Consider the following 21177-nt stretch of genomic DNA (forward strand, 5'->3'; position numbering starts at 1 on the left):
TTGTCAGACTAGTAGCTATCATCAACTTATGGTTTTTCTGTGATGAAACTCATCTGTACTGGGCCCGGGATCTCCGACTTCAATTTATCCCGTTAAAAAAACCTTACAAACTGTGAGCCAAACAAAAGAAGCAAGCAAAAAGCAGCTCTTTCCCCCTACACTGAATTCCCATATTCCCTCCAAATTCCCAGATCCCTAACCTCACTCGGGCTGTGTCTCACTCTGGATGGGATCTCTCCTTCCTGACTATGCAAAGCTGACTGCACCTTCCTTGCTCATCTCAAAATTTACTGCTTTAATTTTCTTAGCTTGTATTCAAAAAATACTATAAAAACACTGAGTGTTGGTCAGGTTAGGCAGAGTTAACACTTAGGTGATTGAAAAGCAATCTTTTTTTTTCATTTTACAGTCAATATTCAGTTTTTCTCATTTTGGAGGAGATCGTGCCCGGTCAAGGGTTTGACCCAGAGGGAACTCCTGCCACCTAGTGGACAGTAGGATTTTTTTCTCACAAACTCCCCTAGGGAACATTGCAAGACAACCTACTCCCCTTCCACTCTGCAGCTCACTTCCCTCTTCAAGGGATTTCTTTCTGTCATTTTTACAGTTTAAATTAAACCACGAAAGTCATATGGACTTGCGATTTTTTCTTTCCTCAGAGGAGAGATAGTGAGAAGGGGAGAGACAGCAGGGAAAAGACAGAGAGAGAGAGAGAGAGACAAAGAAAGGGGGAGAGACAGAGAGAGGGAGAGAGAAGAAGGGGGAGAGACAGAGAAAGAAAGAGGGAGAGATAGGGGAAACAGAGAAGGGGAGAGTCAGAGAAAAAGACTTAGAGAAGGAAAGGAGAAAGGGAGAAACAGAGAAGACGGAGGGACAGAGTGGGAGAAACGGAGAGAGAGGTAAGGCAGAGAGGGAGTAATTGAAAGAGAAGGGAGCAGTATGGAGGGGGGAGATAGAGAAAGGGAGGGACATGGGGAGAGAAGAGAGGGACATGGAGTGGGAGAGATAAAGAAGGGGAGAGACAGAGAGATGGGGAGAGGCAGAAGGAGAAGCAGTTAAGAGTTGGGGAGCAACATACAGAAGAGAGCAGCTGAGGGAATCTACTAGAAAGAGGTACTATCATGACACGGGTTTATAGGCTCTGTTTCATATGAACGTCAGTGTCTCAGTAAACTCAGTGCACTGTGCTAATCCTGCCAGGTAGCTACAACCTTCAGAAACAAGGCCTGCTGCCTCCTGGGCCTTGTGGCAAGGCAGTATCAGTGCATTATGGTGAACCCTCACCACATAAGTAGGGAAGATGTGTTGGGTAGGCTAGAGATTATTTAGGTGGACAAATCCCTAGGACCAGATGGGATCTATCCCAGGTTGCTAAGGGAGGCAAGAGAGGAAATAGCTGGGGCCCTGACAGATATCTTTGTGGCATCCTTAAATACAGGTGAGGTGCCGGAGGACTGGAGGGTTGCTCATGTTGTCTCCCTCTACAGGAAGGGTAGTAGGGATATTCTGGGTAACTACAGACCAGTGAGCCTGACGTCGGTGGTGGGAAAGTTGCTGGAGAAGGTACTGAGGGAGAGGATCTATTTATATTTAGAAAAGAATGGGCCTATCAGTGATAGGCAACATGGTTTTGTGCGGGGGAGATCGTGCCTTACCAACTTAATAGAGTTCTTCGAGGAAGTGACCAAGTTGATAGATGAAGGAAGGGCTTTTGATGTCATATACATGGACTTTAGTAAGGTGTTTGATAAGGTTCCCCATGGTAAACTAATAGAGAAAGTGAAGTCACATGGTGTGCAGGGTGTTCTAGCTAGATGGATAAAGAACTGGTTGAACAACAGGAGACAGAGAGTAGTAGTTGAAGGGAGTTTCTCAAAATGGAGAAAGGTGACCAGTGGTGTTCCACAGGGGTCAGTGTTAGGGCCATTGTTGTTTGTAATATACATAAATGATCTGGAAGAGGGCACTGTTGGTATGATCAGCAAGTTTGCAGATGACACAAAGATTGGTGGAGTAGCAGAATGCATAATGGACTGTTAGAGAACACAGGAGGGTATAGATAGACTGGAGAGTTGGGCGGAAACGTGGCAGAAGGATTTCAATCCAGCCAAATGTGAGATGATGCATTTAGGCAAGACTAATTCTAGAGCAAATTATACAATCAATCGAAGAGCCTTGGGAAACGTTGATGGGCAGAGAGATCTGGGAGTGCAGGTCCATTGTACCCTGAAGGTTGCTGCGTAGGTGGATAGAGTGGTCAAGAAGGCATATAGTATGCTTGCCTTCATCGGACGGGGTATTGAGTATAAGAGCTGGCAAGTCATGTTAACATTGTACAAGACATTGGTTCGGCCACATTTAGAATACTGTATACAGTTCTGGTTGCCACATTACCAAAAGGTTGTGGACGCTTTGGAGAGGGTGCAGAAAAGGTTTACGAGGATGTTGCCTGGTATGGAAGGTGCTAGCTATGAAGAAAGGTTGAGAGGTTAGGTGTATTTTCATTAGAAAAAAGGAGATTGAGGGGGGGACCTGATTGAGGTTTACAAAATCATGAAGGGTATAGACAGGATGAATAGAGACAAGTGTGAAGGATTCAATAACAAGAGGTCACGCTTTCAAGGTAAGAGGTGGAAAGTTTAAGGGAGACACATGCGGCAAGTACTTCATGCAGAGGGTGGTGGGCGGCTGGAACGCGTTACCAGCAGAGGTGGTAGAGGCAGGCACGGTAGATTCATTTAAGATGTGTCTGGATAAATGCATGGGTAGGTGGGGGGTAGAGGGATACAGATGCTTAGGAATTGACCGACAGGTTTAGAAAGTATATTTGGATCGGCTCAGGCTTGGAGGACAGAAGGGCCTGTTCCTGGGCTGTAAATTTTCTTTGTTCTTAATACTTATACATTTACGTATATCATCACTTTTAGCAATACCCCAACCTCCCAAGTCCCTGACTTCACAAATGCAGGCAATCTGAAGGTGTCACTATTCTCCCAGAACATATCCTCTTTGAACTTGGTGTTGGTAGATGTCTGGGTTGTAGATGACTGAGTCTGTCCTTGATAGTGAGAGGGTGAACCCCTTTAAACCAGAGGCTCTTTTATCTCCTAAATTTCCTTCACAGACGGTGCCGTTCCCATTAAACCAGGCCACTTCTACTTTGTAGTATCCTGGATCTCTGATCAAGGCAACTCCATTATGACCATGTCTTGAATCTGTTGGCACTTGTCTCCCCTTCTCTGTAGTGGCTTCGTTGGGGTTGTCAAACTGTGTCAATAAATTTTTATTCTCAATCTGCTGGTCAGTCTATGTCAAAGTATTTCGATGCTTTACTTCAATCTGTTGATTCATTTGGAAGTTTTCATTCGCCATCAGTAATTGTAGTGTTCGAGAAACCAGTTTGCTCACCTTCTCAGGTATACTACTTGAGGACTGCATCTCACTCAGTGTGATTTCTGCCACATGGTAATGAGAATTCCTCTCTTGAAAGAAACAAAGAGATAGACTATTCTGCTTGAATTTGTGTCTCCTCAGCATCTGACCTCAGGCTTAAATCTGTCATCACTATCACCAAGTTATGTTGGCTTAGTTCAAGGGTTATCAGTTACCTCAGTAGGGTATGCTTCTCATGAGCTTTCTGATTGCTTGTGTTTTCTCACAAACCTTGCTGATTCTCGCAATCTGAACTCTCTTTGATACAATAGCCACACAAAATATTTTTGCCGATGCCACATAATTGCAGGTTTCCATCTTGCTGACAGTATGAAACATATTTCTTATGCCAACGTAACTAATCTTGATGAATTGTGTATTCAGTTTGCGTTCTGCCATGTGTTTCAGGACCCTCTACAGATTGTCCATTGACTGATTGTTCCATCATTGGCTGTTCAGCCACTGAATGTTCTTTCGACCTGTTGCTCCGTAACTAACAAATCTGACTCCTTCTGCAATGTTGTTAAGATTCAGATCAAAGCACACATTTATGTTTGAGTGAGTTTACTTGATTATGAAGTACGTACATGTTCTCTATTATCTGATACCCTATATGTTATACAGTTATTGCAACTTACCTTTAACCTTAAATGCTGTACCCCTGGATCATGTCATTGTATTGCTATGGGTGATACACGCTGCTCCTTCGATGATTGTACACACTCTGATAATATGGTGATAGCTGCCCCTGTACTGAGCTCAAAATGATTTGATGCCTATTGACGTCAATGTCCTCTTGCCAGAAAGGGAGGGTGGGACTTCCTGTTTCCGTGAGGAATACCATTAGCTTTTCTTCCTAGATGGCCATGGTCATGGGTTTGGAAGGTGCTGTTTAAGGATCTTTGGTGAATTTCTTGAGTGCTTGTTGTAGATAGCACTGAATGCTGCAACTGAGCATCGGTGGTGGTGGAGGGAGTGGATGCTTCTGGATGTGATGCCAATGAAGCAAACTGGTTTGTCCAGGCTGGTATCAAGCTTTTTGAGTGTTGTTGAGGCTGCACTCATTCAGGCAAGTGGGAGAGTATTCCATTCCTGATGTGTGCCTTGTGGATGGGGTACAGGCATCGTGGAGTTGGGAGGTAAGTTACTTGCTGCAGTATTCCTAGCCTTTGACCTGTTCTTGTAACTACCGCATTTAAGTGGTGAGACCAATTGAGTTTCTAGTCAATGGAAACCCCAAGGAAAGTTAATAATGGAGATTAAGTGATAGTAATGCCATTGAATGTCAAGGGACAATGGTTAGGTTCTTTCTTAATGGAGATAGATTTCCCTGCCATTTATGTGGTGCAAATATTACCTGCTACTTATCAGTCAAGGCCTGGATATTGTCCAGATCTGATTACATTTGAACTTGGACTGCTTTCATATTTGGGGAGTCATGAATGGGGCTGAACATTGTAGAATCATCAGCAAACATCCCTATTTCTGACCTGATGGTGTAGGGAAGATCATTGATGAAGCTGATGAAGATGATTGGGCCTAGAACACTACCCTGAGGAGAGAGTGGAGCTGAAATAATTGACCTCCAACAACCAAACTCATCTTCTTATGTACCAGGTATGACTCCAACCAGCAGAGAATTTGCCCTCTGATTCTCATTGATTCTAGTTGTGTTAGGGCTCCTTGATGTAGCTTTTGGTCAAATGAAGCCTTGATGTCAAGAGCTGTCACTCTCCCCTCACCTCTGGAATTCAGCTCATTGTCCCGGTTTGAACCAAGGCTGTAACATGGTCAGGAGCTAAGTAGCCCTGGCAGAACCAACTGTCCGTTATTTCTGAGCAGATGCTGGTGATAGCATCTTCCATCACCTTACTGATGATCGAGAGTAGACTGATAGTAATTGGTTGGCTTGGATTTGATTTTTTTTTGTATAAGACATATGTGGGCAATTTTCCATATTTATGAGTAGTAAATTGAATTGGCTGAAGGTTGGCATTGGTGACCTGGGGACCACTGGAGGAGGCCGAGATGGATCATCTACTCTGTACTTCTGGCTGAAGATTGCTGTGGATGTTTAGCTGTATCTCTTGCACTGATGAGCTGGGCTCCTCCATCATTGAGGATTGGGATATTTGTGGAGCCTCTTCCTCCAGTGAATTGTTTAATTGTTCCCCAATATTCACGACTGGATGTGGCAGGACTGCAGAGCTTAGATCTGATCTGTTGATTATGGAAATGCTTAGCTCTGACTGTTACTTGCTGCTTATGTTGTTTGGCATCCCAGGTAGTCCTTTCTTGTATCTTCACTTAGTGCTGCTCCTGGCTTGCCCTCTTTATTGAATCAGGGTTAATCCTATAACTCGATAATGATGGCAGGGTGCTGGGCCATGAGGTGAAGATCGTGTTGGAGTACAGTTCTGCTGCTATTGATTACGCACAGTGCCTCATGAATGTTCAGACTTGAGTTGCTTTTTTGGTTTGAAGTCAGTCCTGTTTAGCCTGGTGATAATGCCACACAACACAATGGAGGTTATTCTCAATGTCAAGGCAGGACTTTGTCTCCACAAGGATTGTACAGTAGCCACTCTTACCAATAATATCATGGGCAGATGCATCTATAGGCGACAGATTGGTGAGGATGAAATCAAGTAGATCTTTCCCTCTTGTTGGTTCCCACACCACCTGCCTCAAACCCTGTCCAGCAGCTATGTCCATTAGGGCCTGACCAGCTGCTGCAAAACCACTCTTGGCGGTGGACATTGAAAACCCCCCCACCCAGAGTACATTCTGTGCCCTTGTTGTCTTCAGTACTTCCTCCAAGTGCTGCTCAACATGGAGGGGCATGCAATCACCAGTCGAGGGAGGATGGTACATGGTAGTCAGTAGGAGGTTTCCTGACCCATGTCAGACCTTGAAGGCATGAAACTAAATGGGTCCAGACTCGATATTTAAGATTCCTGAGGCAAATCCCTTCCAACTGTATCCCATTGTTCTGTCATCACTGTTGGGCCAGGGATGGGGATCTTGTTGTGTGGGACAGTATATGTAAGGGATGATTCCTTTGAGTGTGACTATAGGTTGCTGCTTGACAAACCTGTGAGGCAATTCTGCCAATTTTGACACTGGTGCCCAGATGAGGACTTGGCAAGGTCTTTGCACATTCATGTCTTAAAGAATTGGTTTCTCCAAGTTGTCCAATTCTCCATTCCATCTCTGAAATGAAATAGATCTGGTAATATTATTTCTGCTGTCATGTTATCCGAACATTATGATTTATTGTCCTTGCTCCAAAGGTTTTTTGTTCATTCTGCAGTGTAGCAATGCTGCAATGTGTACTGCTGAACTGGAAGCTTTTTCTGCATTTGCAGTCAAAATTGAGGATTCCTGCCTTTCTTGCATCTTTTCCCAATGAACCTTGTTATCATAGTCTCGATATTGTACTCTAATTCTCTTACTGGCATTCCTGAATGAATCCCATTCTTTGCATCTTTATATGGCGGTGCCTGATCTTTTAACAGGGTTTTTGAGGTGTTCCCACTGCCTGAGACTGTAAATTTGCTTTCACATTTCTTTTCCAGGATTACTCTTATTGTGCGGGATTAAAATTAATGTCCCTGCCTTTATTGCTGTTTAAGTCATGGATCTCCCAACTTTTCTGCAGCTTCAATAATCTCCCAACTTCCTTCTTCCATCAGACAATTTCCCCTTAGGTTTATAAATTGCCCAATTATTGCTTTAATTCTGACGACATGGACTGGTTTCAAGTTGCCTTTGTGGCCCTTCATTATCCCTTATGGAATTAAACTCGAGTCCCTGTTTCTGTGAGGCAGCAGTGCTAACCACTGAGTCACTGTGCTGCCCTTAAGGTAAGCGTAGCCACTGCACTTGATCTGAGCTGTAAATACTTTGCTTGCTGTAGCTTTACCAGCCTGTAAACTGTGCCATTTTATAAACATCTTCCCCTTGCCCACCAGCTCCATTATAGTAACTGGAGCCCAAGTCACTCTCCAGCATTAACCCTTTCAGATGCTTTACATCCCTACGCAATCAGCAACGGTAGTCAAAGTCACAATTACTCTCCACTGTTCTGCCTCCCAGGGATCTGCTGCAGATAGGTGCAGGATGTATAAAACAGCTCTTTTTTCAGTGCTACAAACTGAATCAACTTTGCCTATGGTGATGCCAAGCAGCAGGTGCAACACGTGGACTTGTGCCTGTGATACACTTCCCAAACCTGCTTCATGAACTGGGAGGGCATCCACTTCACCTTTGGAATTGTGAACAGGCTGAAGTACAGCATAGCACTGAATGCCACCTTCCCCCCCCCCCCCCCCCACCAAATGTATCATTGAAGACACATTCCAAGCTCTCTGGAATGGCTGTGGGGTCATTCCCTCTTCATACAGCACTGTTCAGCAGCCAGGCTTGGATCCGCGGGACAGAAAAAATAAATAACTCACATCTTCCTCGAGCAAATCTGGGGAAGACACGGAGTAGGAAGCTGATGTCTAGTGAAAGCTGCTCAAATTGCAATCTGGATGACAGATTGCATGGCTTGTTGTGGTTATGTGTCTGAAACAGAGGGTATTTACATACTGAGTCACAGAGTACATTTCCATTCCTAGTTAGAGAATTTCTTTACAGGAAAAGACAAGCAGAAGTGCTGGAGAAACTCAGCAGATCTGGAAGAGTCCATTTCCAAAAAAAGACTCCTGTTGGCCTTGTTCTTCTCGAGCCATATTAACATTGTCATCGCAGTGCTGCAGAGGTTGGTGACACTGACTTAAAACAAGGAGAAAGCTGGTCAAAAGCTCTCATCGCTTGTTGAACATATAAGAGTGCTGTGGGCCAAAGGGAACATCACTGCGTCATAGTCATCTAAATATAACAATGGACTCTAGTGAATACAGTCGAAAGTGGAATGGTCACGGTGATGGAGAAGGGGTCAGATTACAGTTGTCAATGTGGACTATGTTTGTCACTCAGCCGGCATGGCACCTTCACCAAGTTGGTGTCCAGGCCACACTGTGCTTTACCAGGGCCATGGGGGAAGAGATGACAGAAGGTATGGTTCTCTTGCTGGGGTGGTCTAGGGAGGGCCTTCTAGTACAGTCTGGACAGAATGTACTGCACCATCCTGTTGTTGTGCTACGCTCTGCACAGTTGGAGCAGGCAGCGAGGCAATGTGATTGATGCTGAAGAGCCAGGGAAATGGGAGCAGTGACTGAGAAGAATGAGGACGTTGAGCTGGAGGAAGCAGTCCTTGCCGATTACAGCTGCATTGGGCACTGCAAGTCAGAGAGGCCTGACTGATACCCTCCGCTTCCAGTGGCTGCTAGTCACATGCAGAAGACCATCCTGGACTGTGAAGGTCAAGATGACAGCATTTGTTCACAATGTGAGAGTGAACTGCAACCTGTGACGGGATGTGTAAATGCACTCTGTGACCCAGTGTGTTCCCTTTCGCAAGTCGTCAATAATAGCTCACCTTTGGCCATGTCCAAATGCATGCCTGTATCTGATGTTCCCCTACTGGACAATGACAAGAAAGGATCTTTAGTAGGTACTGGGGATAGAATAGCAGTGACTCAGAAAGGAGGTGTAGATGGGATGTAGCTAAGGACAGGTAAAACGAGTGGCCTGTGGTGTCATCGATCCAGGCTGAGAGAATGAGATTGCACATGCAAGGGAGTGTCAGAAGAAGAAATAAGATCCAGCACAGGGCGTATTTACACACTGGGCCACAGGGCGTATTTACACACTGGGCCACAGGGCGTGTTTACACACTGGGCCACAGGGCGTATTTACACACTGGAACACAGGGCGTATTTACACACTGGACCACAGGGCGTATTTACACACTGGGCCACAGGCCGTCTTTACACACTGGGCCACAGGGCGTATTTACACACTGGGCCACAGGCCGTGTTTACACACTGGGCCACAGGGCGTGTTTACACACTGGGCCACAGGCCGTGTTTACACACTGGACCACAGGGCGTATTTACACACTGGACCACAGGGCGTATTTACACACTGGACCACAGGGCATATTTACACACTGGGCCACAGGTCGTATTTGCACACTGGACCACAGGCCGTATTTGCACACTGGGCCACAGGGCGTATTTACACACTGGGCTACAGGGGGTATTTACACACTGGGCCACAGGACATATTTGCACACTGGGTCACAGGACGTATTTGCACACTGGGTCACAGGATGTATTTGCACACTGGGCCACAGGGTGTATTTACACACTGGGCCACAGAGCGTATTTGCACACTGGACCACAGGGCGTAATTGCACACTGTGCCACAGGAGGTATTTGCACACTGGGCCACAGGGGGTATTTACACACTGGGCCACAGGGCGTATTTACACACTGGGCCACAGGGTGTATTTACACACTGGGCCATAGTGCGTAATTGCACACTGTGCCACAGGGGGTATTTACACATTGGGCCACAGTACACACTGGGCCTCAGGGCGTATTTATACACTGGGCCTTGGGGCGTATTTACACACTGGGCCTCAGGGCATATTTACACACTGGGCCTCAGGGTGTATTTATACACTGGGCCTTAGGGCGTATTTACACACTGGGACACAGGGCATATTTGCACACTGGGCTACAGGGTTTATTTACACACTGGGCCTCAGGGTGTATTTATACACTGGGCCTTAGGGCATATTTACACACTGGGACACAGGGCGTATTTGCACACTGGGCTACAGGGTATATTTACACACTGGGCCTCAGGGCATATTTACACACTGGGCCACAGGGCGTATTTACACACTGGGCCATAGGATGTATTTACACATTGGGCCATAGGATGTATTTACACACTGGGCCACAGGGCGTATTTACACACTGGGCCATAGGATGTATTTACACACTGGACCACAGGGCGTATTTACACACTGGGCCACAGGGCGTATTTACACACTGGGCCACAGGGCGTATTTACACACTGGGCCATAGTGCGTAATTGCACACTGTGCCACAGGGGGTATTTACACATTGGGCCACAGTACACACTGGGCCTCAGGGCGAATTTATACACTGGGCCTTGGGGCGTATTTACACACTGGGCCTCAGGGCATATTTACACACTGGGCCTCAGGGTGTATTTATACACTGGGCCTTAGGGCGTATTTACACACTGGGACACAGGGCATATTTGCACACTGGGCTACAGGGTGTATTGACACACTGGGCCTCAGGGTGTATTTATACACTGGGCCACAGGGCGTATTTACACACTGGGCCATAGGATGTATTTACACATTGGGCCATAGGATGTATTTACACACTGGGCCACAGGGCGTATTTACACACTGGGCCATAGGATGTATTTACACACTGGACCACAGGGCGTATTTACACACTGGGCCACAGGGCGTATTTACACACTGGGCCATAGGATGTATTTACACACTGGGCCACAGGGTGTATTTACACATTCAGCCTCAGGGCGTATTTACACACTGGGCCATAGGATGTATTTACACACTGGGCCACAGGGCGTATTTACACATGGGCCATAGGATGTATTTACACACTGGGCCACAGGGTGTATTTACACATCCAGTGATAGTGCATTGACACACTGAGTCAAAAAGTATATTTGCACACCGAGTCCTGGTGATTTACACACTGAGTCATAGCGCAGTTATACACTGGGTCACAGGCAGATTTTGTACACTGGGTCACACCCAGTCACAGTGCACTTACTCACGTCACAGAGTATGTTTCCACACCCAGTCACAGCATGCTTACCCACCATTCCCAGACAGCATTTATATACCAAAGCACAGAGTGTCTTTACCACTTGGTCTTGGAATGGATTTACAGTCACAGCATATTTCCACATCCAGCCACAGAGAGCGTTTGTCCACCCAGTCACAGTGCATTTACTCACTGGTTGTCTGAGCAGTTACACACTGGGTGGCAGAGCATGAGCACTCTGAGCTTTGAGTTCCCACTTTGTAGCACTGGCACTCTGCAGGCCACAGATGTCAATTTACAATGCTTTCATTGTGAATGTTTTGTCCATCATGCTGCAGTCTAAGGGTTAAATATGTAATTCTCCGTTTTTAAGAGCACAGAAATAATCTGGGGTGCTTATACATATGAGCTTTTTTTTCAGAGTTGGGTCGTTATTGTTTTCAGCCCAACGATAGAAACTCAGAAATTGTCCACCCTTTTCAACAGAGAGAATGAATCGTCTGACCAAAGTCAGAAATCACTGCAACCTCATTGTATCCCTGTGCTGGTGCAATCCGTGAAAGCTTCATTCTAAGCTGCGTCTGACTGGATCAATTCAGCATCACTTTGTCATTTTAAAGTCTTGTGTAAAGCAAATAGTCTCTGTGGGCAGAGGCATAGCCCAGTGAGCAGCTGGCAGCCTGCGGATTGGGCGCTTCAGCTCCATTCTCTGCCATAATGAACTTTCCAGCGAGAAACCTGCTGTGAGCTGTTACTGCGGTGCTGTATTCTGCAGAGGGAAGCAGTTGGTGGGACCATGGGCCGTTATCGCAGACCTGGTCAAAGAGGTACAGTTGGCAATCAAACTTAAGTTCAGTCCCCAAAAATCAAAACCCTTGTCTTGAGTTCCATTCTATTGGACATCATTTGTGTGTGCACAGGGAATTCGGTACAGTTAGTTGTGATGTCAGCTTTTTGATCAGTCGTCAATTGTGAAATGTAGCTAATGTGAATTACAGTGAAAAACGCTTCACGCTGAGTATTTTGAAGTGCATATCTACTCCCAGCAGCCCTTCAAATGCAAGTACAAATTAGTGCTGTAAATACATTGCTTGGCTGAGAGAAAAGCAGAAAGCCTCTCTGGCACTGCACAACAGGACTTTATCTAAATAATGTAGCAGTGGCCGTTGGTAGCTTTTGCTCACTTTTAGTGGCCATCTTGTTGTGTTGTTCGCTGCCTTTTTGAGTGAAATTTGTTTCTCGGTTTTTGTCTTGATAAAACAAAAAGATGCCAGCATGTCAGTTGGGTGAACGAGAGCTCTCTGGATGGTGAACACATAGCCAGAGACCCCGTTGCTGTTGTTGATGCAAGTCACTTTGCACTTTGAACTGAGGGTAGAGGTTTCAAGCTTTTGTGCGTTAAGTCGCACACCGTAGACAAGGGCAGCGAGTCAAATGCATGCAAAGACAAACTGCCTCACAGCCAGCCCTCTAATGGCAGGAGGGTTGATGACAAATTGCCCCATTTCAGTTTGATAGCTTGATAAGTTGGCTGTGTGATTATTTAAATCTTTTTTAAAAAGTTTTCAGAGGTTGAACATGAGGTAAGTTGGAAAGTCTGTTTAGAGGCACTTCCTCTGGTTCCTGCCCTGGGAACTCGACTTGGGATTTGTTGATACAAAAGAATTAACTCCCTATCATCGACACAGACTTAAAGCAAGCAGCCCTGTTACGTCGTGAAGCTGCTATTGAGTAAGTCGAGCCTAGAGGTATTCAATGAATGGGGAGCGTGACGCATTGTGGGGTTAGAGAATGGAAACGGCTAATCTGGCAATGAGGGTTTGATGGTTGGTTAAAGGATTAATACTGTTTACATTTCAGCTGCTCGCATCATTGAGGGTGGAACTAGTTGTGAGAAATGGAAGTTATTTCATATATCAGGAAGTGAATAGAATGCACTGCTTAGAAGGCAGCATTCATTGAGGCATTCAAAAGGGTATTGGATGAGTATTCGGATGGAAATGGTGTGCAGAGCTATGGGGAGAAGGCAGGATATTGACACCTGGTAATAGAGCTAGCGTAGGTATGATGGGCTGAATGGCCTCCTCCTGCACCAAACAATTCTGTAATTTTGTGAAGTGTTGCTTTTCAAGAGCTCTCAATGAGAAGCCAGAAGAACTACAGTCCATTTAATTAGTCATCTGATTATGATAGATTGTAAGTTTCTGATTGTCCCACAAGATATTGTATTTATAATTTTGTTTTCGTTAATCAGTTCACTTGTAAACACATACCAAAAGCTGTTTTGCCTATGCAAATGGACTAGTGAGATGAATTGGAATTGACGATTAACCCAAAAGAGAGAGGGAGAGAGAGAAAGAAAGAAAATCTTGTATTGAATTGGCATGTCAGGTATATCAAATGATGCTTTGCAGATTTTATTTTAATGGATTGTGATGATTGTAGGAAACATGGCAGTCAATTTACACACAATAAGACAATGCACAAGCAGCAATGAGATAATAGCCAGAAAATGTGTTCTAGTTATGTTGGTTGGAGAATAAATATCTGCAAATATCCGAGGATACCCCTGCTTTACTTCGAGCTCTCTCATGTGAATCTTAACAGCTTCCCAACAAGATTGGCAGAAAGCTAGTGCAACATCTCATTTGCTAGATGGCACCTCTGACGATGCAACACTCCCTCAGTACTGCACTGAAACGTCAGCAAAGCTTTTCTTTTCAAATAATTGAACTGGTCGCTGTGGGCTGGATTGGTAGGAACCTGTTGGAGCAGGTTCAGTGGTAGCTGGGCCCCAGCTCAGCTCACTCCCGCTGCCAGGAAAACTCATCCTCATGAATTCAGAGGCGTGAATGGATTGATGTAGGAAACCTGTTGGCTAGCTAATTAAGTTCAATAATGAGCCACATTATTCCTGACTCCACAGAGAACAATTCAGGGATTTTCCCTAACTCAAAAGGGTTTCACTTGCCTCCAGAAACCAGCTAACCTGGTTAGTAGGGAGCTTCCCTTTTTAGAACATTAAATGCCCACTTTAGGGAGTTGACAGCAAGAAATGGGATGCCCCTGAAATCCGACCCCCCTCCACCCCACACTTGTTTCCAGCAGCCAACACCCTGCAAACCCCAACTTACCACTCTTCACCTGTGGCTTGGGCCCCTTGTTGATCGTGGGTCTTTTGTGGGTGCAGTACCTCCACTTCAGGTGGCGCTGTTGGGCAATGGAGAACTTCTGGCCTCTTGATTCGTCAGTGGATGGGATTTCTGCCACAGGGATTGTCAATCCTTGGGCAGGCCCATTTCTGTTGAGTTTGAGCCTGGTTGGCACTTAATTTTATTCCTGATGAAGGGCTTTTGCCCGAAACGTCGATTTTGCTGCTCCTTGGATGCTGCCTGAACTGCTGTGCTCTTCCAGCACCACTGATCCAGGAACTTAATTTGGTCAGACCACCTCAACTAAAGCAACATTTGTCTGCCACCAGTTAGTCTTGGAGTAATAGAGTTACACAGCACGGAAACAGACCCTTTGGTCCAAATGGTCCATGCGACCAGATATCCTAAATTAATGTAATCCCATTTACCAGCATTTGGCCCATATCCCTTTAAAGTTATCCAGCTACAGAACGCTAAATACAGTTCCACAATATAGTGAACTTTCTCCCTGTGATTTATGAACAATATACAGCATACTGCAGTTGTGATGAATTATTAAGCTTAGGTCTCATTCAGTGAATGTGCCAGAGAATGAAAGATGCAAGTGTGAACTCTGAAAAGATGGAATCCGTTGAGGTGAACTGCCCTAGAGTCAGCCACAAAAAGGTGAAGCATTGGCAAAAAGCTGGACAGCAGATCGGATTGATTTTTGGATGAATGTGCTTTTGTTTCTTGCTTTATCAGCAGCGAGAAATTCTTTCTCAGTTGGCAGGTTGCGAGATCTGCAGATCATGTTTCCCTAATTTGTCTTGTTCTTGTTTCTTGGCAGAACATCAGAGACAGCTGGGAGAGAGAAGATTAATGAAACCCCCGTCTATGTTGCCCCCGCCACTGCCCTTGACACAGTCTCGCCATCGTCTCAGAGCACAGAAAAAACAGCAAAGCGCAACGGTGAGGCCACCTCTTCCTACAGCTTTCTCAATGAATTCACTCTCAGAAGCATTGCATTGTGATCACACAGTACTTTATATGTTGACAGCTGCATTGGATGTTCTGCTTGGTTGGAATTGTCCATGATTGCCTTGGATTGGATTGCTGAGGGAGAACAATTGTCATGGATCATGGACAGGGTTATCCTTACCCTTGGTGTGAGGTGCCACTCACTCTCTCTTGCTTGTCCTGCTGCCGAAACAGTAGTGCAAGCATTTGAAACATACTTCCATGTGGAAGCAACATTAGCTAAGAAGTATGAAATAACATATCAATGTTGATTTTATTTGATTTTTGATACTCAAGTGTTGAAAATTTACAAGTTTTCTTTGGAAATATTTACAAGTATTTCAGTCAGGTTGTTGATGAAAATACTGTTAGGTAGAGCTGTGATTGATATCAAAGGTAATCAAATCCTTAAGTTACCTCTTGTTGCAGAGAATGAGTCAAACAATTCTGACCTCTAGACCAGTTTGTGCTCTTAGTGCATACTTGGGGTGTTGGGGGCAGGACACTTGCAATCTAGCAGTAACTCCCAGAGACAAGAGTTGTCCTTTCTCCTAACTATTCCAAAACCAGCAGCTGCTTTGGTGAGTTACTTCAAATTCTTGGAGTTTATTTTGGAATTCTACAATGATGTCCTCGCTCCCATATTCCCCTCTTCATTCTGAGCCTAATGGGAGCTCCATAGAAACGTCGATGGTGCTTCAAATAGAAAGTGGCCACCTGCCCTGTGAGCACTTTGTCTTTTTATATAAGCCTCTATTCTGTGTTTGCCTCAGCGCCAAGAGTGGGGAATGTGTATCATTCCTGCATTGTCTTTTCAGAATGCATGGTCTGCTGTCGGTCAGCAAGACAGTGAATAAAATGGTGTCAACATTTATCCAGCTTGGCAATCTGATCTCCCGTTTCCATGGTGACAAGCAGCCACTATGCACTCACAGGTCTGCCTCATATATATTTTCATTTGAACATATTAGTGTCAGCGCACCACTAGTGCTGTAGCACCTCTGTCCAGCATAGCTTCTTAGTCACCAAGGGTTCAAACCTGCCCTAAATTGTCCCTCAATGTCCCTAACTTAGGACTTTACTGACCAGGTGCAAGACTGGCTGGTCTGTTGTGGGAATTGAAACTTGAGTGTGCTGCATGTTGGGGTGTACATTTCTTCTCTCCAGCTTCCAGGTAGAGCACTGAAGGTCCTGGACCAGCTTAGCTTCACCAGGGAATTGTCGGTGGTTGAGTAGTGAAGAGCTGACGGGTTGAAATTTGAACTTCATGATCTTTTGACTAGGGTCTGGAGGGACACCAACTGTGCCAAGATGATCCAGATAAAATACTTATTTCTAATCCTAAATTGCTTTGTCCAATTTGCTGTATGGCTTCACTCCTGATAATATATTACACGAGAGGCTGAATAGGCTGGGCTATTTTTCCTGGAGCATCGGAGGCTGAGGGGTGACCTTATAGAGGTTTATAAAATCATGAGGATAGGATAAACAGACAAGGTCTTTTCCCTGGGGTAGGGGGGAGCACAGAACTACAAGGCATAGGTTTAGGGTGAGAGGGGAAAGACAGAAAAGGGACCTAAGGGGCAACTTTTTCACACAGAGGGAGGTGCGTGTATGGAATGAGCTGCCAGAGGAAGTGGTGGAGGCTGATACAATTGCAACATTTAAGAGGCATCTGGATGAGTATATGAATAGGAAGGGTTTGGAGGGAAATGGGCTGGGTGCTGGCAATGGGACTACATTAGGTTAGAATATCTGGTCGGTATGGACAAGTTGGACCAAAGGGTCTGTTTTGTGCCATACGTGTCTATGACTCTAGATCTGACTCACCTGCTTCTAAAATCCCCTGACGCTTCAGTGATTTCCCTTCATCTCATTTTTTTTATCTGTACTCAAGTCATAGAGTCATAGAGATGTACAAATCAGAACAGACCCTTCGGTCCAACCTGTCCATTGCCGACCATATATCCCAACCCAATCTAGTCCCACCTGCCAGCATCCAGCCCATATCCCTCCAAACCCTTCCTATTCATATACCCATCCAAATGCCTTTTAAATGTTGCAATTGTACCAGCCTCCACCACTTCCTCTGGCAGCTCATTCCATACACGTACCACACTCTGTGTGAAAAAGTTGCCCCTTGGTCTATTTTATGCCTTTCCCCTCTCACCCTAACCCTATGTCCTCTAGTTCTGGACTCCCTCACCCCAGAGAAAAGACTTTGTCTATTTATCCTATCCATGCCCCTCATAATTTTATACCCCTCAGCTTCTGACGCTCCAGGGAAAACAGCCCCAACCTGTTCAATCTCTCCCTGTAGCTCAAATCCTCCAACCCTGACAACATCTTTATAATTCAAAGTTTGGGAGAAGATTTGTAGCTCGGGTGCTCGTTGTTGTGGTTGTGTTCGCCGAGCTGGGAATTTGTCTTGCAAACGTTTCGTCCCCTGTTTAGGTGACATCCTCAGTGACATCAACAAACACATCGACCTGGACCCAATATACCGGCCACTACAGCGGACAGCTCGAACTGACAACCGGAAGCGGCAGAGACAGGCCACTATAAATGCCGGAGGAAAGATCACAGAAGCGCTTCACAGGAGGCTCCCAAGCACTGAGGATGTCACCTAGACAGGGGACGAAACGTTTGCAACACAAATTCCCAGCTCGGCGAACACAACCGCAACAACATCTTTATAAATCTTTTCTGAACACTTTCAAATTTCTCAACATCCTTCTGCTGGAAGGAGGTCAGAATTGCACGTAATATTCCAAAAATGGCCTAACCAATATCTTGTACAGCCACAACATGACCTCTCAACTCCTGTACCCAATACTCTGACCAATAAAGTCTAACATCCAGCCGTAAAGAGATGTTTCACTTGGTTGTAAGTGCTTTATACACATAAGGTGTTGAGCTCCCTAGTCCAGAAAGGGAACACTATCCATTCTGGACTCAAAAACTGGAAAATCTGCATGTCTGTGATACCTCCATTCCCATCCTCAACTGTCATACATAGGGCAAAGTATTAAAAAATTTGCCAGCGCTTCAACAGCAGTCAACGTCTTCAGGACAGAGACTAAGTGTAAATTAATACAAATCAAAATCCTTAAGTAGGTTAGCAAAAAATCTGTATGAAACCATGGGATCCTGAGCATCTGGGAAATGGAATACATGTGAATGTAATGTGAAAGTTTGCTGCCTCCAATCTTCCAGTTTAATAATGTTTGACAGGGCTAAAGATGCACAGTTTATTGTGATAAGTTAAATCCATTTCCATAACATTATCAAATAATGAATCACACCAATTCTGATACCAGTCTGCTCGATAGTCAAAAGACATATTAATATGTCAGTGGTATGCTGAAAATCAGAGAGGTTTCAAATGTTATGATAATCTTTTAGATAGATCTTCTGAGCTTGGATTGAATAAAGTAATTTTGCCCAAAGTAAACCAACCTGAAATTGGAGATAAGAGCCTTCAGGAAGTAATTAAGAAATGTTAATCATAGTATATTAGCATATTGCTATGTGATACCACCTTCATGATAAGAATACAGTAACTGCATGTTAGAACCACAAAGCATGCAAGGAAGTAAGAGGTGCCATGATGGATTAGATCAGTTATTGTTTCAAAAACATTAATCGATCAACGGAAGTGTTGACAAAAAAACTTTTTAATTATAGAATGTTGGATGACAAATTCTTTTGCTGTTTGGGGTTCATCATGTTGTCTTCAGCATCTGATGCAAAGCATTTCCGATACCATCATGGTGAAGTGTCAGTGGCATACACAGGTAATGTTTGCCTAAAGGATGCAGAGTAGGCAGATCAGCTCATTCCTGATGAAGGGCTTTTGCCTGAAACATCGATTCTCCTGCTCTTCGGATGCTGCCAGACCTGCTGTGCTTTTCCAGCACCATACTCTCGACTCTGATCTCCAGCATCTGCAGTCCTCACTTTCACAGAGACCTGGGTTCAATTCCCGCCTCAGGCGACTGACTGTGTGGAGTTTGCACATTCTCCCCGTGTCTGCGTGGGTTTCCTCCGGGTGCTCCGGTTTCCTCCCACAGTCCAAAGATGTGCAGGTCAGGTGAATTGGCCGTGCTAAATTGCCCGTAGTGTTAGGTAAGGGGTAGATGTAGATGTACATGTAGGGGTATGGGTGGGTTACGCTTCGGCGGGGCGGTGTGGACTTGTTGGGCCGAAGGGCCTGTTTCCACACTGTATGTAATCTAATCTAATCTAAAAAAAACCTAGATCATGACATTAATCAGTATGTAACACTGATTTGATACCAGTATTGTCATTTTGGATTTCACTTCTCCAGCAACTGCCTCTCTTACAGCTTGCAGGGTTAACACACTGGAAGAACACTCCCTGGGCTTTTTAGATCATTGTCCATAATATACAGGTTACTTGATAGTAGGTTTCAGGGCTCACAGTTTATGGGTATGGGGTAGGTCATTTAGGACTGAGATAAGGAGAGATTTCTTCACCCAGAGATTGGTGAGACTGTGGAATTCAGCAAGACATATTGTTCAGGGAGTATTTCCCATTCCTGTGTCACAGCAGTGTGTCAGAGATCTGTACTTTACCTAAGAGATCCTCACTGAAATCTGCTGTCTGGTACAGGGACAAGGGAGAATTGCATTGCCAGTGGCCTGTCAATGTGATCATGGTGGTGAACTTGCACACGCTCTGGAATCTTTCACTTGACAGATGGAAATGTTCTTGAATGTCATGTTTTGCAGTGTGCACTGCTGCATAAGGGAAGTCCCTGAGGATCTCTATTTTAAGAGTTAATTATCATTTTACCCCTCATGGGAGAGACAGTCAGAAAAGTGAAAACATAGCTTCACCACAATCGCAGAACTTGTGCCATTTGGAACACACATATGATTTTGCAGGAGCACATTGTCAATTCTGCAATTGACTGGAACCAAAAGGATATTTCCCTCAGTGCCCTGATACAATGTATCATTCAGGTCAATGCTTCATATTTTGGCAGAGGTTATAATGCCTTCATTCTGCAGCAGCTTACTGTGCCATCTGGCACAGCAAACTGAAAGGTAACTACTGAATGACAAGGGCTTCCCCACCCCACCCCCTGCCCCACCACCACCAACATGGTTCATGAGTACAGCTCACAATCCTCACACACGCATGCAGGAGGCCTCAACTGAGAGTAAGATTCTTTCCACGCCGAAGGAACGAAGCTAAGTAAGAGATAGCAGCTTGTAAATCAGTGGAACGAGGTGGAAGTGGGATATGAGAAAGAGAATACCGTTAGCCTCAACACCATGGCTGCCTCTAGCTTCAGCAATGGCCAACATGTCCTCTTCCACGTAGGTTCAAAACTGTCGGCAGTCTGTTACCTTCCAGTTGGAGTTGAACCATTTGCTCCTGAATGACAGGATGAAGAGTGTCATCGAGTGTTGTGCATGACATTTGACTGAGTTGGCTAATGTTTTCAAACAGTCGTTGAGGGTGTTGCCATCTTTGTGAAGTGCCCTGGATGCATTGCTTCACTCCAAATCTTGATAGCTCTCACCATCCAGATCAAGGAGAATCACTCATCTTTCCTCCCTCCTCCCACATCAAGTGGGGCCCATTGCCCTTCAACCCCTCCCCACTGCTGATTTTCAGAAGATCCTGTTCAGCAAACAGCATCTGAAGACCCGGTTAACGTCTATAGCTCACAGGGTTACTATAGAAACAAGGCCCCAGGCCTGAATGGGAGCTAACCTTGAGCCTCAAACATGCCTTACAGGCACATCACCCTCTTCCCAGAGGATCAGGCACAAAACCAATTCCTCCCCTTTGTCCTTTCTATGCAGTTGCCTAGCAACATAATG

The 21177-nt window shown here is 45.1% G+C and overlaps 1 protein-coding gene across 6 annotated transcripts in view; it reads left to right on the plus strand.

Annotated features, from left to right (window-relative positions):
- The window catches only part of nhsa (Nance-Horan syndrome a (congenital cataracts and dental anomalies)), a 404585-nt gene that overhangs the window by 329471 nt on the left and 53937 nt on the right, over window positions 1–21177 (plus strand). For 5 of the 6 annotated variants that reach the window (XM_072584441.1, XM_072584442.1, XM_072584440.1 and 2 more), the window contains exon 3: window positions 15150–15271. In XM_072584441.1, the coding sequence (XP_072440542.1) occupies window positions 15150–15271 (122 nt within the window). Of the gene's footprint in view, window positions 1–11917; window positions 11996–15149; window positions 15272–21177 lie in introns of those variants that run through there. The other variant, XM_072584443.1, reaches the window with a different exon arrangement.

This window comes from Chiloscyllium punctatum, chromosome 15, assembly GCF_047496795.1.
Source record: "Chiloscyllium punctatum isolate Juve2018m chromosome 15, sChiPun1.3, whole genome shotgun sequence".
Taxonomy (NCBI): Eukaryota; Metazoa; Chordata; class Chondrichthyes; order Orectolobiformes; family Hemiscylliidae; genus Chiloscyllium; species Chiloscyllium punctatum.